General features: G+C 38.0%; 1 protein-coding gene across 1 annotated transcript; it reads right to left on the minus strand.

The window, feature by feature from the left end:
* Nucleotides 1–11: 11 nt before the first annotated feature.
* Nucleotides 12–12948, minus strand: LOC117729402 (atrial natriuretic peptide receptor 2-like). Its single transcript, XM_034530413.1, is given in 24 exon segments — nucleotides 12–1080; nucleotides 1946–2037; nucleotides 3076–3174; nucleotides 3574–3726; nucleotides 4042–4181; nucleotides 4342–4429; nucleotides 4867–4960; nucleotides 5163–5282; nucleotides 5435–5542; nucleotides 5627–5675; nucleotides 5882–6026; nucleotides 6213–6334; nucleotides 6661–6804; nucleotides 6883–6969; nucleotides 7641–7773; nucleotides 8077–8149; nucleotides 8339–8484; nucleotides 9032–9134; nucleotides 9784–9888; nucleotides 10674–10797; nucleotides 11281–11419; nucleotides 11731–11892; nucleotides 12777–12822; nucleotides 12937–12948. Coding segments are annotated over 24 exon segments (2595 nt in total). The 3' UTR covers nucleotides 12–969.
* Between the last annotated feature and the right edge of the window lie 442 nt (nucleotides 12949–13390).

The raw sequence follows: 13390 nt of genomic DNA on the forward strand, positions 1-13390 counted from the left end.
GTATGATGAAATAAGCAGAGGATCTATGTATCATGCTGTAAAAATAAACACCAGTCACTTGAATGTGTACGGAGCAAGACTTCAAAAATGTTAATTGTTTCAATTAATTAACTCACATTAAGCGGTGAAAGTTATACATCACTGAATTTAAGAACAACACAGTAAAATAACTCATTGCCAGGCACAGTAAGCAACCCCCTTACAAAAACTAGTACAGACAACTGCACATTCTTATTTTACAAAAGTAAAAGGGTTGTTATTTAGATAATAGTATCAAATCTATTCTGCATCAACAAGGCAAACAACATTATTTGGAAATCACAAGTAGCTTGAATGCACTTGTGATTTGATTCCAAAGTGCTGGTACACCCATTATGGGGACAATTGACCTTTTCTCTCAACAGACATTTATATATTTAATTGCAGCACATGTAAACTAATACAATTAACAATGGCTCAGTATTTTAATTTAGAAGTGAGTGAGCAATCATGTGCAATACTGGGGCCCTAATTGTCAAAAACAAAACAAAAATAGCATCAATTACACCTCTGATTTCCCTGTGAAAAAGGACTGTTCAGATGTCAGTTCTTAGTCAGAATGTTTTAAATGTTAAAATTTACTTTATCTAAGATCTTTATCTAAAAATATTTTTATTTATCTATTGCAAGAAAGGTTTTTCTTAATTTTCAGGCAGTGAATATCTCCTTAACTTTAAATTAATCAAAAGAAAGCTATATTTGAGAGAAAACTTATGTGATAAAAAATAGCATTTCCATAACTCTGGCATGTTTATCTGCATATTGTTTTGGATTTACAGTGCACTATGGTATTTAAAATTAATGATAAACTATTAGTTCATCCTATAATTGTATATGCACATTTAACCAAAACATACTTCACTGGATACAATTAAATTGCACAACACAAAGCCTGACTAGTTTCCATACACGGAAGGTTTAGGCTCTGAACTAGTCACTAACTGGCACTAGGACTCCTATGGATTCAGAAGTTCTGAGCAGTGGGTCTGTGTAATCGTCTCTCTTTGCTTCAAGCCACCATGTTGTCATCTCTCCCTTTCCCTGTTTGGTCAAGAAAAACGAGAGAGTGAATGAGAAAGAGAAGAGAGTCATATTGCAAAGCATGTGTGCCTTTGAATTTTAAATAAAGCCATTAGGGTTTCAAGGGGGGCAGAGAGCAGCAGCTGAGGCCATCTCTTAGCAAGTCATCACAAGTGTCAGCCAACCCTCTCCTTTGGGACTATGAAGTAAACCCCTCCCACATAATAACACTGGCACCACCCCAAAAGAGGTCTTAGGTTACAATGTGAAAAGAAGCCAGTAGAACTGAATGATGGTTCCTCGAAAACAAAGCAAATACCAGACACACCCAGTTTATGTTTCATCTGGAGGGAACTTTCATGTCATCTTTTCAAATCTCAGCCCCTTGTCGTTTTTTAAAGGTGGTGCATCAATTAGGCTTTTTAAAAGAAACAGTTACCTCCATGACAGCACAAAGAAGTTAGAAATAGCATTTTATGCAGCAAAGCTTATTATCATAGTGAGGTTTAATTAGAGAGATGCTGTGGGTTGCACATGCACCTAAAACTACAGCACTCTGATACAGCAGTCCTGCAACAGCTCCTGCTCGCATGAAGGTTAACAGGTTCAGTCTTTGTTTAAACTATTTTACAAAGGTGTTGATTCAACTTCATGGTCCTTTTGGAGGCTTCTGTTTGCGGTGCTTTTGAACTGTATTGCATTATACGGAGAAGTGTTTCTGTCATCAAGCCTACCCTGATTGATACTAATGGAGTGGACACAATAATATAAATAGCTGTCAGTATTCAAGGTTCAATGACTACAGCCTTCCTTCCTAATAAAAATAAAAGCAATACAACAGCTACAGGAAGAATATGCTGTGTAGATATAATAAATATAATCTTACCTTCACATCAAGTGCTCCTCTGCATGTCAGAATGTAACCTCTTAGCATGTGAAGCAGGTCAGCTGTGGCACCACTCACCTGGATCTTCAGAGCTATGGACATAATTATTAAGAACCAGTTAAATAGTTTTTATCTATAAAAATCTATATAGTTTGTATAGTTTTGTATTACACAACCAATTAATGTGTTGGAAAGTGTTTTGTGAAATATGGGATTTATGGTTATCTATCCTATACAATTTACAGTATTATATGTTGTGTCATCACTATAGTCATATTCATACACATTTAATGGAATATAGTGGATATTTTGTATCTATGTATCTCATATGTTCTGGTGTGCAAGGCATATGCCATAATAAAAATGTAGTTTTGATTGGCATATACAGAATATATACCTACAAATAAGTACAAAGGGCTATGAGATCTGGAAGTCATGTCTGTAATTATGTACGACAAACTGCACAGGCATAATTTGTAAATCATAGGATAAATAAAAGATAAGATAATATAAGATAATATATTCCTTTATTAGTCCTGCGGTGGGGAAATGTAAAGGATTACAGCAGCAAATGGAAGTAGGAGTAAACATAGTAAAACATAGATATGACCATGTTTTCACACGGTGACTTAAATTGTGACTGCAAATTGTGAAAGGCAAAGAGCATCTTTCACTCTGTGCACAAACCTCACCCAATTGAGTTGAATTTTCCTCAAAAAGCTCTTCAGGTTAAGTTTGAGCTTGTATTATGAAGTTAAGACTTTTGTTTTTGACTTCTGATCCTATCACTCAGTACTTAGCCATGATCCCACTAGTTTAATGCAGAGGATCAGGTGCTACGAGGTCACACTATCCAATCTGTGCTGGTGAGCTAACAGAGACAACCGTGTTTGGCATGATAGCAGCAGGCCAAAGGCCACCGGACCAAAGCTCATCCTGAACTGCTATTGAAGCCAGTTGCAGCAACACTGCAGACACAGTGAGAGCAATATTAGAGACACAATATTAAGAGAGCATGCCGGGGTAATGTAGCACAGTTGTTCAGCACATACATGATATTTATTTCTCAGAGACAAACCATACCATGTTGAGACATTAATTGGATGAAAAGCAGTGTATCTGAGCCTCACCTTCACTTGTTGATTCCATGCGTGATGCTGTGTTGACAGTGTCCCCAAACAGGCAGTAGCGCGGCATTTTGGTGCCAACCACACCGGCCACAACAGGTCCTGGCAGAAAATGGATGGGTCAGAGTTGAGGAGACATAGAATGGAAAAGTATTGCAAAAATAATGCATTATGCATTATCCTTTTTATTCTGACCAGATGTGTAAAAACCTTATCGAATGGAATATAATATCTTTGGTTTTGGCTGTGAAATAATAAACCTTTTTAAAGTAAAACGTGTATAACAATTCAAGCAGCATTTACATTTAATTGAATTAACATTTAGCTTCTCAAATATGCAAAAGATGTTTACGGTTACCCTCACATTCTGCAACCTGACCTTGGACCATTGTAAAACTGTGAATGTGTCTTTCGAAAGCAATCTGAAACGTTAACGTCTGGGAAAAGCAAAGCACCGGTCGGATAAACGGATGCTGAATACAAGTGAGATGTCCACAGTACCTGAGTGGATGCCAGCACGGATCTTCAGCTGTGTGTTGGGTTTATGAGGGATCTTGAAAGAGTGGCAGACAGTGACCAGATCAAGAGCCATGCTGGCTATCTCACCGGCATGATTGATGCCATTTTCTTCAGGGACCCCCGACACCACCATGTCTGGAAGATAAGCCAGTATTCCATGTCAAGAAACAATACAGGAAGAGGAAGAGAGAGATTACTGATAAAATGTCAAAACACACATTAGATGGTAGATCACTTGTTGTTTTTTGCCTTCTACATCATAAATGTTAGTTGTGTATCTGCCTTTTAACAAAGATTTTTCCATATGTTCAAGCTGAGATCATTTATATATTATATATATATATATATATATATATATATATATATGTAGTATATTAATGGTAGTTCTTTATTAAAATTATGTATCACTTTTTGTTAGGAGTTCAACATCTGTTTATTGTCTGTACTTACAAGCATCACCAATTGTTTCGACTTTGTAGACGTCGTAAATGTCAATGATGTCATCAAAGGTGGTGTAGAGCTTGTTGAGGAAGTCAACCACCTGGTAGGGAGTGCTGGCACCAGACAGCTGAGTAAAGCCCACAATATCGCTGTCACAGAGGAGTAAGACAATGTTGGTTATCTCCAGTTCTACCTGTATACAACAGAACAAGTTGCATGCATATGACAATGTACATAACAATGTAGAATATTAAATATATTTAAATAGATCACCTTCAATGAAACATGTTTAAAGTACCCAACACAAACCTGAAGTAGACGGTGGCGTTGGCGAAGCTCTGAGCCTCTGTTGTTCGACCCTGGCGAAGGTCATCAGCCACCGGTTTTGGTAACATACCTACACAGGAACTTCACCAATTAATATGTAAAAATATGCCCTAATATAGTCTTTGAGACAATGGGTAGGAATGATGAAGGTGCTGCTTCTGCACCACTAGATGGCAGCGGGCACTTTCCAAATTTGACTGCGTCGCATATGAATGATCAACTAAACCTAACAACTTTGCCTTATAGGGGACTTTCCATATGCTACATTTCTGCATGTACTGTATATGTTGAAGATAATAAATGTATATGTGCACATTTCAGTTAACTGTTCATCAGCCTTTACATCTTTACATAGTGAACTACACATCTAATCCTGCTTGTACTATATAGTGTAATCTTTGCAAAGAGATGATTTAAAGCTACACTTAGTCAATAGTATGATTCTTTTTGGGATCATTGAAGCCTTGCAACTCTTTCCAATCACTCCTCACTGTTATCCTGACTTACTGTACAACAGCTGATCCGTCTTCTGTTTCTCTTGAAGAAGGTCCTGTGTTCTCTCGGCAACTATGGCCTCCAGATGTTTGCTGTAATTCTCCATCTGCAATAAAACAAACTCTATTTGTGTCTGAAATTCAAAACAATCCAGATGGCACAAATGGCATTTACATTTCTTTCCATAGCATTTCTCTTTGAAGTTCTACTGTTAATCCAAATAATGTCACATTATATTTAGTAAAGGTATTCTATGTATCTTTAAACATTATTCCAATTTATTTTACCATATTTCAGTGGGTTATTACCAGGTTCATCATCATGTCAACAGGGCTGACTTTGTGTGGGTTCATTTTATCGAGCATCTTCTTCACCTGCTCAAACGTGGGCCTCATTGTGGCGTTATGAGTCCAGCACTTCTTAATAAGCTGTTCAGGTGTTCAAGAGAAGAGAGCAACACCTCATTGTCCAATGTGTTTACAGTCATATGCCTATGACATATAATATCAATATAACATTACCAAGTGTTTCTAGTTATTCGAGATAGACAGTTCAAGCAACATCTGCACATGAGACCGACCTCACAGTAATCTCCTTGAATGGGACAGTCAGTGTCTGCCTTCCCTGCTTTGACTTCAGGTAGAGGGGGGCGCCACATAATATCCATCCTGACTCCCTCAGCCTGGTCCTGTTAGAGAAATCTGCTGGTTACCAAACTAAGATCAAAAGGAAGCTGAAGGTTTTAATCTAAACAGAAAGCCGTCATGCTTACTAAAATGAGGTTGGTGCGAGTTGCAATCTCAACCATGATCATGGAGTAGCTGAGGAGAGGAGGGAAAAGTGGAGAAAGGATATTGTGGATATTATTTTCTGTGTATTTTCCTGTGCAAAGATTCAACACTGTTCATGTATATTTGAAGATGGTTGCATGTCCAACATAACTACATTTCCACACATTTGATAACTGTATCACATTTTCCTGTTTGCTTCTAAATGAACTGCTTATACTGTGACACTCAAGACACACCTGTAGACATCTGCTGCCGGCGTCATATTGGAGCTGTTTCCCAGCAGGACCTCTGGTGCACAGTATATACGATTTACATCCCCACAATTGAAGCCATTACTGACGGCCTCAAAGTCCTCTCTTCTGTAGGCTGTGAGCCCATAATCTGACCCCAAATACAGAAAAACAGAGAGTACAGTGACGCAGAATATCGTTTTTCACTTTGCCTTGATAACAACATTGCTGCTGGTGTAGGAGGTGCTAAGCAGTGCAATGATAAGGAGATGTTTTGTTTCATAGTGTTATTTAAACTGTGGATGTTGAGTGAAAGTTGTGTTTTTTCTTTTGTTACCTGAGATTTTGCACACCCAGCGGTCATCAATAACACAGTTTCTGGAGTGAAGTCTCCCATGAAACATCCTGTGCTGGTGGAGGTACGACATTCCGCGAGTGATGTCCGTGGCAAAGGAAAGTCTGCATGGGGAAAGAAACACTCCAGATGTTACTGTTTACTTGTATTTTTCATTGTGGTCTATTGGGGAATTATATATTTAAGTTTTCCTTTATGTGATTGTGGTGTGAAATGTTGAGTCTGACTCAGTAAAAAACAAAAATATATAATTATTAGGCTACTATTAGGCATAAATGTAAAAGAAGGATGTAGATGATGGAGGTGGAACTATTTAAATAACAATGAAAAGAAAGTTTGAACTTCAGTACAGTGCTTGTAAAGCAAATGGTACTTAGTTACATTTCACCACTGCTATACTGCAAAATGTTGAACGTATAAAAATTCTCACCTGAAGCCCCAGTTGATGGGGACTTCCTCATTCAGCAGGACATCTGACAGGCTTCCCTTTGGGCAGTGCTCTGTGATGATGCAGATGTAGGGGACCTCGATGGAACCACCAATGAACTTGCATAGATTGGGGTGATCCAGTTGCCTAAATGAACAATTACATAAAGCTGAAGGAGTTTGAGAGACAAGATTGTATTATGTCAGAAAAAAATATTTTCCTTACCTAACTTCTTTCACCTCCTTCCTTATGGTTTTAGAGAGGGCAAAATGTTTATTCTGGATGTGTTTCACTGCCACCGTCCTCCCGTCACTGCAAGAAGACCATCAAGTCAACTAGAACCTCATATATTTGAGACATACAGAGGAACCAGTCATAAACGTTTGCATTTTGTCAACAACAGATTAAAGTAATATAATGAACTTTGAAGGAATATCATATTATAGTGTGAAGTGAACTGACGATCAATAAATGAAATGAAGAAAAAAGTCCAATATCTATATTACCGTTTAACTTTACATACTTATATGACAATACTACATTAACACTATTGTAATTATTGTGCCTATATATTATTATTATATATATATATATGTATATATATATATATATATATATATATATATATATATATATATATATATACATATATATATAAATGTACATTACTCTTACTTATACCATATACTGTAGTTCACACATCGTGGCTGAGTTGCACTACTGGGCTTCTTTTTTACAAATATTCACTTTATCTGTTTTAATACCTTTCAGACTGTGAATGTCCCTTCTGGGATCAATAACGTCTAATCTGATCACACAATAGACACAGCTCCGAACTGTGCAGTGCTAATCCATATGGTATAGCCTGTATTTTATTGATCGGTACAGAAAAAGAGTAACACAATGAGGCAGTGTGTCTAAAAATGAACATTCAATTTCTGTTAGTTGAATGTTTCTGAACATTTATATAAACTGTTTCTCACTAGATGCCTGGTTGGATGAAGGAAGTGTTGATTCTGGTGAACACGCTCATATCAGTTGTTTGACTGATGGTCGACATACTTTTGACGCGCTCCATACTGATGGTGCTGCAGAGGCCCGTGCAGCACACTTTACCTGCACACATCAGACAGTTAGAGACTCAGGGTCAAGGTCAGGAGTAAAACTGTTTTCTTGGTAATGTATAGAAATGCTTTATTGGAGGGCAAAATAACCTCCAGGCCTGACCCATTCTTACTTACATTAACATTTAATTTGAGGATAAAAATCCCACCAAAAAAAACAGACATCACAAACATATTAAACATATTCTTTATGCTTTAAAGAAAAAAGAAAGGGATATTAAAGTCTTACATGAAAGTGAAAATCTAAAGCTTTCATGCAAGCAAAGTTTCATGTCTACAACAATACACTTTTTACCAAATATTATGCTCTTATAGGTGATTATCCAGCTTTCATCCCAAAGCATCCTCTGTTTCTGGTACTGGAGCCACTGCAGAGAGGACATTAAGATAATAAACATTAGTGCATGAAACATCTCCTGTGTGTGTGTGTGTGTGTGTGTGTGTGTGCGTGTGTGTGTGTGCGCGTGCGTGTGTGTGTGTGTGTGTGTGTGTGTGTGTGTGAGTGTGTGTGTGTGTGTGTGTGTGTGTGAGAGTGTGTGTGTGTTGCACGGACTGACCACTATGGTTAGGATGAAGCCGCTGCTGAAAAGAGCAACTGGAAGCCCGATGGCCACTTTGATGGTGATGGACATCGGGCAGATGCCGCAGTCTGCAGGACAGTTCAGGCAGTTCTCCTCCAGCTCGCAGACGTCGTCCCCGCACACTGAAACACAATCACACGTTTTATATTTGAGGTGTCCATCCACTGATTTCAGCGGCAGATTATGTGCTCTGGTTATTCAGAAAACCACAGTCTGAATTTGAAAAGTAACTTACTATATCAGAAAAATGTAGTGGAAGAATTAAGAATAAAAAAATAGAAAGTACTTTAAAACGGTCCTTAAATTAGTCTCCTGCTAAATGTTACCTTCTACCACTAACTGAATTATAATGTACAGATGGTCATGATGTTTTCAGGAAGAATACAGATACATGTGTGTAAAAGTGTATTATTGTAACTCAGCTGATAGTGAAGTGGTTCTTTTGACATTATGCGTATTCTTACTGCAACACCACACACAACCACAAGATTTTCCCATGTGTCTGTAGAAGTTCAGGATGTAAACAAGGGCGTGCTCTTACTCACGTGACTTATATTGCTCAACATCCCGGAGATTGTAATTTGCCACCAATATAGTTTTACTATAGTTTTACTATAGCACGCAGTGTAGGATTCAGCATATTAACAAATGCCTACTTAGCAGACTGACCTTGAGCACTGACAACAAGCACCTTGGACTCCAGTGCTGCATGCATTTTTCCCATTTTGATATGAGCAATGATGGAGGTGACTCCCAAATGTACCAGCACCACCTATATATGAGAAAACACCACGATAAATAGTGTACTGTGTTAGGTTGTATATTGGTAAGTATGAAAATAAGTCTCCACAATATAATTTACATTGATTGTTTTATTAGGTTGTTAAACAACAAAATGATGGTTGACCGTCCCTCACTAAATCAAATGAAATGCATACATAGAAAACACTAAACTTTCAAACTGAACTTCAATTAGAGCTGTCGATGCATGTGTAAACAGTACAAAGAATTGTTTACAATAATATTCTAATGATATGATTTAATTCTATACTCTTTAATTTCCTACTGACAAGTAGTTACAACTGGCTGCTATGTTGTATCGTGACATAACAGACATCAGGTTTCACAAAGCATATGTCCCTTTTGATCTCATGTCTTTTATGTTTTGCCAAGATGAATTCTCCATCAGACAACAAAGTTGAGCAAACTTTATTGTCAGTGAAAAAATGCAGTTGAATGAAGTGAATTGCAAAAAGTAAAGGAGGCTTTTCTTTGTGCGACTGTGTGTTAAAACCAATATGTATAACTAAATATATGCAAGTAATTACAGGACATGAGGCTCTAAAAAATACTTGAAATGTTCTCCAAACCTGAACACTTGTTAAAAAATGCCTCTATACTTTTTGTTTGTGTTGGTTCACCTTTGAAGTCCAGTATTTCTGGGACATCTTTCCTGCCTTGGAGACAGTGTGAGTCACAATTTTACCGTCGTCAGGAATCCACGGGCCACAGATTCCCCCTTGTTTCTGTGAAGAGACGACACAACAGTTTGTAGAAGTTTTATTCCAAAACTCGTCCTACAGACAGTTCATTCACGTGTAGGTACTGATATTTTAACTGTTATTTGATTTAACAAATTGTGTGCTCACTAAAAGAGCTCATGAGTCTCTGCTGCTCTGGGAACGTTTAAACCATTCAATTACATGCTTTTTTTAAAAATTCTAGCTATATGTCTTTCATGCAAGGTGGATGGGCAATGTTCGGGAAAACATCTCAATTTATTCAACACAAAAGTTGCAGCTTTACCAAGATTTGGAAGTCAGGGGGCCGTGAAAGAAAATCTAGAAGAAGCATCAAACAAGGTATGATATCTACGTTTGTGATGGAAGCTGAGTCAGAGAGACAAATTAATCCTCTGATGCATGACATTATTAATTATTTAATTGATGCAGCAATAATAAACATGGTCTCTTGAGTTTTTATATTTCCACCAAAGTATCATACACAATATGTACAATGAAGAGCCGCAATGAGAAGATACATACAAGTTATATTGTAATACATTGTTGTAATACATTGTAATAACATTGTGAGGAAAGTCTGGGTACACGGGTCTGACAGAATGTAAAATGCTTAAATAAAAAGTATACAACATAATTAGATACCATGTAAAATAATTGAGACTCCTGATAAATACATTGCATTTAATACTAAAGCTAGAATAACGTTGAGAACAGGAGAAGGTGATGACAGTGTGGATGGTAAAAATGAAACCAGTGTTATACTACAGGAACCACTACAAAGAACCCACCATGAGCCCGAGAGGACAGGAGTGGACGTTGGCGTGGTACACGCAGCAGTTTATTTCATTGGCGTTGTTCCAGTTTGTCGGGCACTCGTGTTCATGACAGAACCTCTTTGCCTCTGACGCATTACTGGGAGGGAACAAGGGATGGTACACAATAAAGATGAACTAGCACAAATAGATGGTGCTTCAAGAAATACATTTGAAAAACTCAACAGAAATATCTCTTACCATAAATCATGATTCGGTTACTCAAGATAATCTACACACGGCGGAACTACTTTCTTTAAAGTGTGGATTATCTTGCTTAACAGGGTCATGATTTCTGAAAAGAGATATTGCTGTTGAGTTTGAGCACCACAATTTTGGGGTGAATTGTCCCTTTAAACGTGAAATTGAAAGTAGCCTCAATTAAGATAAAATACATTGACCTACACAGATACAGTCAGGAATAGGTAATACAATATCTGCATTGTCTGAACAACTGTGTGTGTGTGTGTGTGTGTGTGTGTGTGTGTGTGTGTGTGTGTGTGTGTGTGTGTGCGTGTGTGTGTGTGTGTGTGTGCATTCAGGGCATGGCAGACTTTTAGGATGCCAGGTGTTTATGTAATACACTCACCCGAACTGGAAAATCTGGTTCTTGACTGCGTACTCGTAGAATGAATCTGAGGCCGTCACCGTGTACGAGACGTTGAACTCTTCCCCGTTGGTTACTTTCTCTGGAGGTCGCTGCACCCAGGCCATTTCCAGACCTGCGACAACACACATGCTCGTCACCTTAAACATACATATTCAACAAACACTGTCCATATGCATGCGGATACCAAAGGATACTGTGTGCTTTGTTTGCATCATTCTATTGAGCCCCACCTACTAAGTCACTGTAATTAATTCCAGACAAATACAGTAAATGTGTTCTCTTTCCTTCTCAGACATAAGAGGAAAAGCATCTGATTTTACAGTAAATACTCACACGTAAACCACCCGAAGCAACTACAGATCAGCTGTTTCAACTGCAATGATCCACTCAACCAAACAGACATATAAATGCATAAAAACGTACCGCCACAGCTTATCATGTTGAAATCATTTGGACTGTTGATCGGCCAACAGTCGTACTCAGTGTTGTCCAGATCATGCCAGCAATGTACTCCCTGCAGGCAGAGACAGGATGTTTTTTTTAATGTAGTGGCATGTTTTGGTGTGTATAAACAAGTTTGAAAAGCTTAATGTGTGTTAAGTGTTTGATCAGTGAAGCGGGACTCTTCAAGTGAGTATGTTAATGAATTAAATACACAACGCAGCTCTGCAAAGCTTTGTTGTTGTTTTAACCAAAATGATAAAGAGCAAAAATCAAACAGCAGCTGACATCAATATCACGAGCAAAAGCACTATGGAAAATAAATGTAAAAAAAAGTCACAGTATTATCTTTCATTCGTGATTGATTACAGAATATTCTATAATCAAGGAATTCAGGCCCAGAAAAAGCTAGTAGCCCAGCAGTACACAGAAACACCACACCACCACATGCCCAAAGCAACAAGTGTTTCTGACAAGACAACAAAAGCTAGCTGGGTACCCCCGCAGTAAAGGGAAATGTGAACATCACACACTCAGTTTACACAGTATTCCTGCATCAAATACAGTCAAAAGAAAAATGTATAACCCCGCTCTCATTTCACATCATTGTGCAGTCCATCAACGGGTCAACTTTAACGACTGCAGCTCTTTGTCCACATTTCCTCTCTGCAATTAATTCTGTTGTCGGGTTATATTTCCTAAAACCATGCGAGAACTTACCAGCAGGAAACACAGGTAAAGAGATGCCGCTGTCCGTAGAGCCATGAGGAGGTTTGCTGTTGTGACTGGACCTATTCTGAACTGACTGAGTGAATGACCAAATCTGTGTGTGTGTGTGTGTGTGCGTGTGTGTGTGTGTGTGTGTGCAGACCCCACAACCGAATGAAGTACCCTTCTCTAAATGTTTTTTTTTTTTAATCATCCCTGAGGCCCACCTCCTCTCCTTTGTCCATAATTGCCCAATCAGCAGAAGAGGCTCTCCAATCACAGTTTGATCATATAATCGTTCACGAGATGCTTCAGCTCACCTTCACTGTCCGACAGTTCAGAAGGCCCCAGAGGTTTCTGATCCACCTGAACTCACCACAACGAGCATTGTTTCTACTTTTGAAGTATTCTGCATTTATACTGTCTTAAATTAGTAGCATTTACTTTTTTTAATTTTCCAATTTAATTTGAACATTCAACCCTGGCCGACATGGCTGTAGGTGCTTCAATGTTAAAACACTTTATATTTTAGGCATACGCTTACAATGCAGGAAGGGTTTTATTGTCTTTGTTGAGGTGGTGTTAAAAGGTAGACTGTGACAGGTGGCAGAGAAATCACCTTTTGATTTTCTTACCTTAAAGGTGTTTGTTAAATGTTGTCTTCACACAAGCAGCCACAACAAAAAATCATATTTAGGATTTCAAACAGGAACTGATCAAAGAATAAGTACTCAACACATGCGTAATTTGGTAAGTGAGAGGGAAATAAACACATTGGGTGATAGTGCTATGCCAATGCTGTCCATTTATAATTGAGATATAATACAATGATGGAGCACTTTATATCAATATCTTAAACTGTCAACATTGTCCTTTCTTTTCTGAAGTCAAACTCCTTGCTGCCATTTATCAGGTAGAATAGTGTGTCATTGTG

The sequence above is a fragment of the Cyclopterus lumpus genome, chromosome 4, assembly GCF_009769545.1.
Source record: "Cyclopterus lumpus isolate fCycLum1 chromosome 4, fCycLum1.pri, whole genome shotgun sequence".
Lineage (NCBI taxonomy): Eukaryota > Metazoa > Chordata > Actinopteri > Perciformes > Cyclopteridae > Cyclopterus > Cyclopterus lumpus.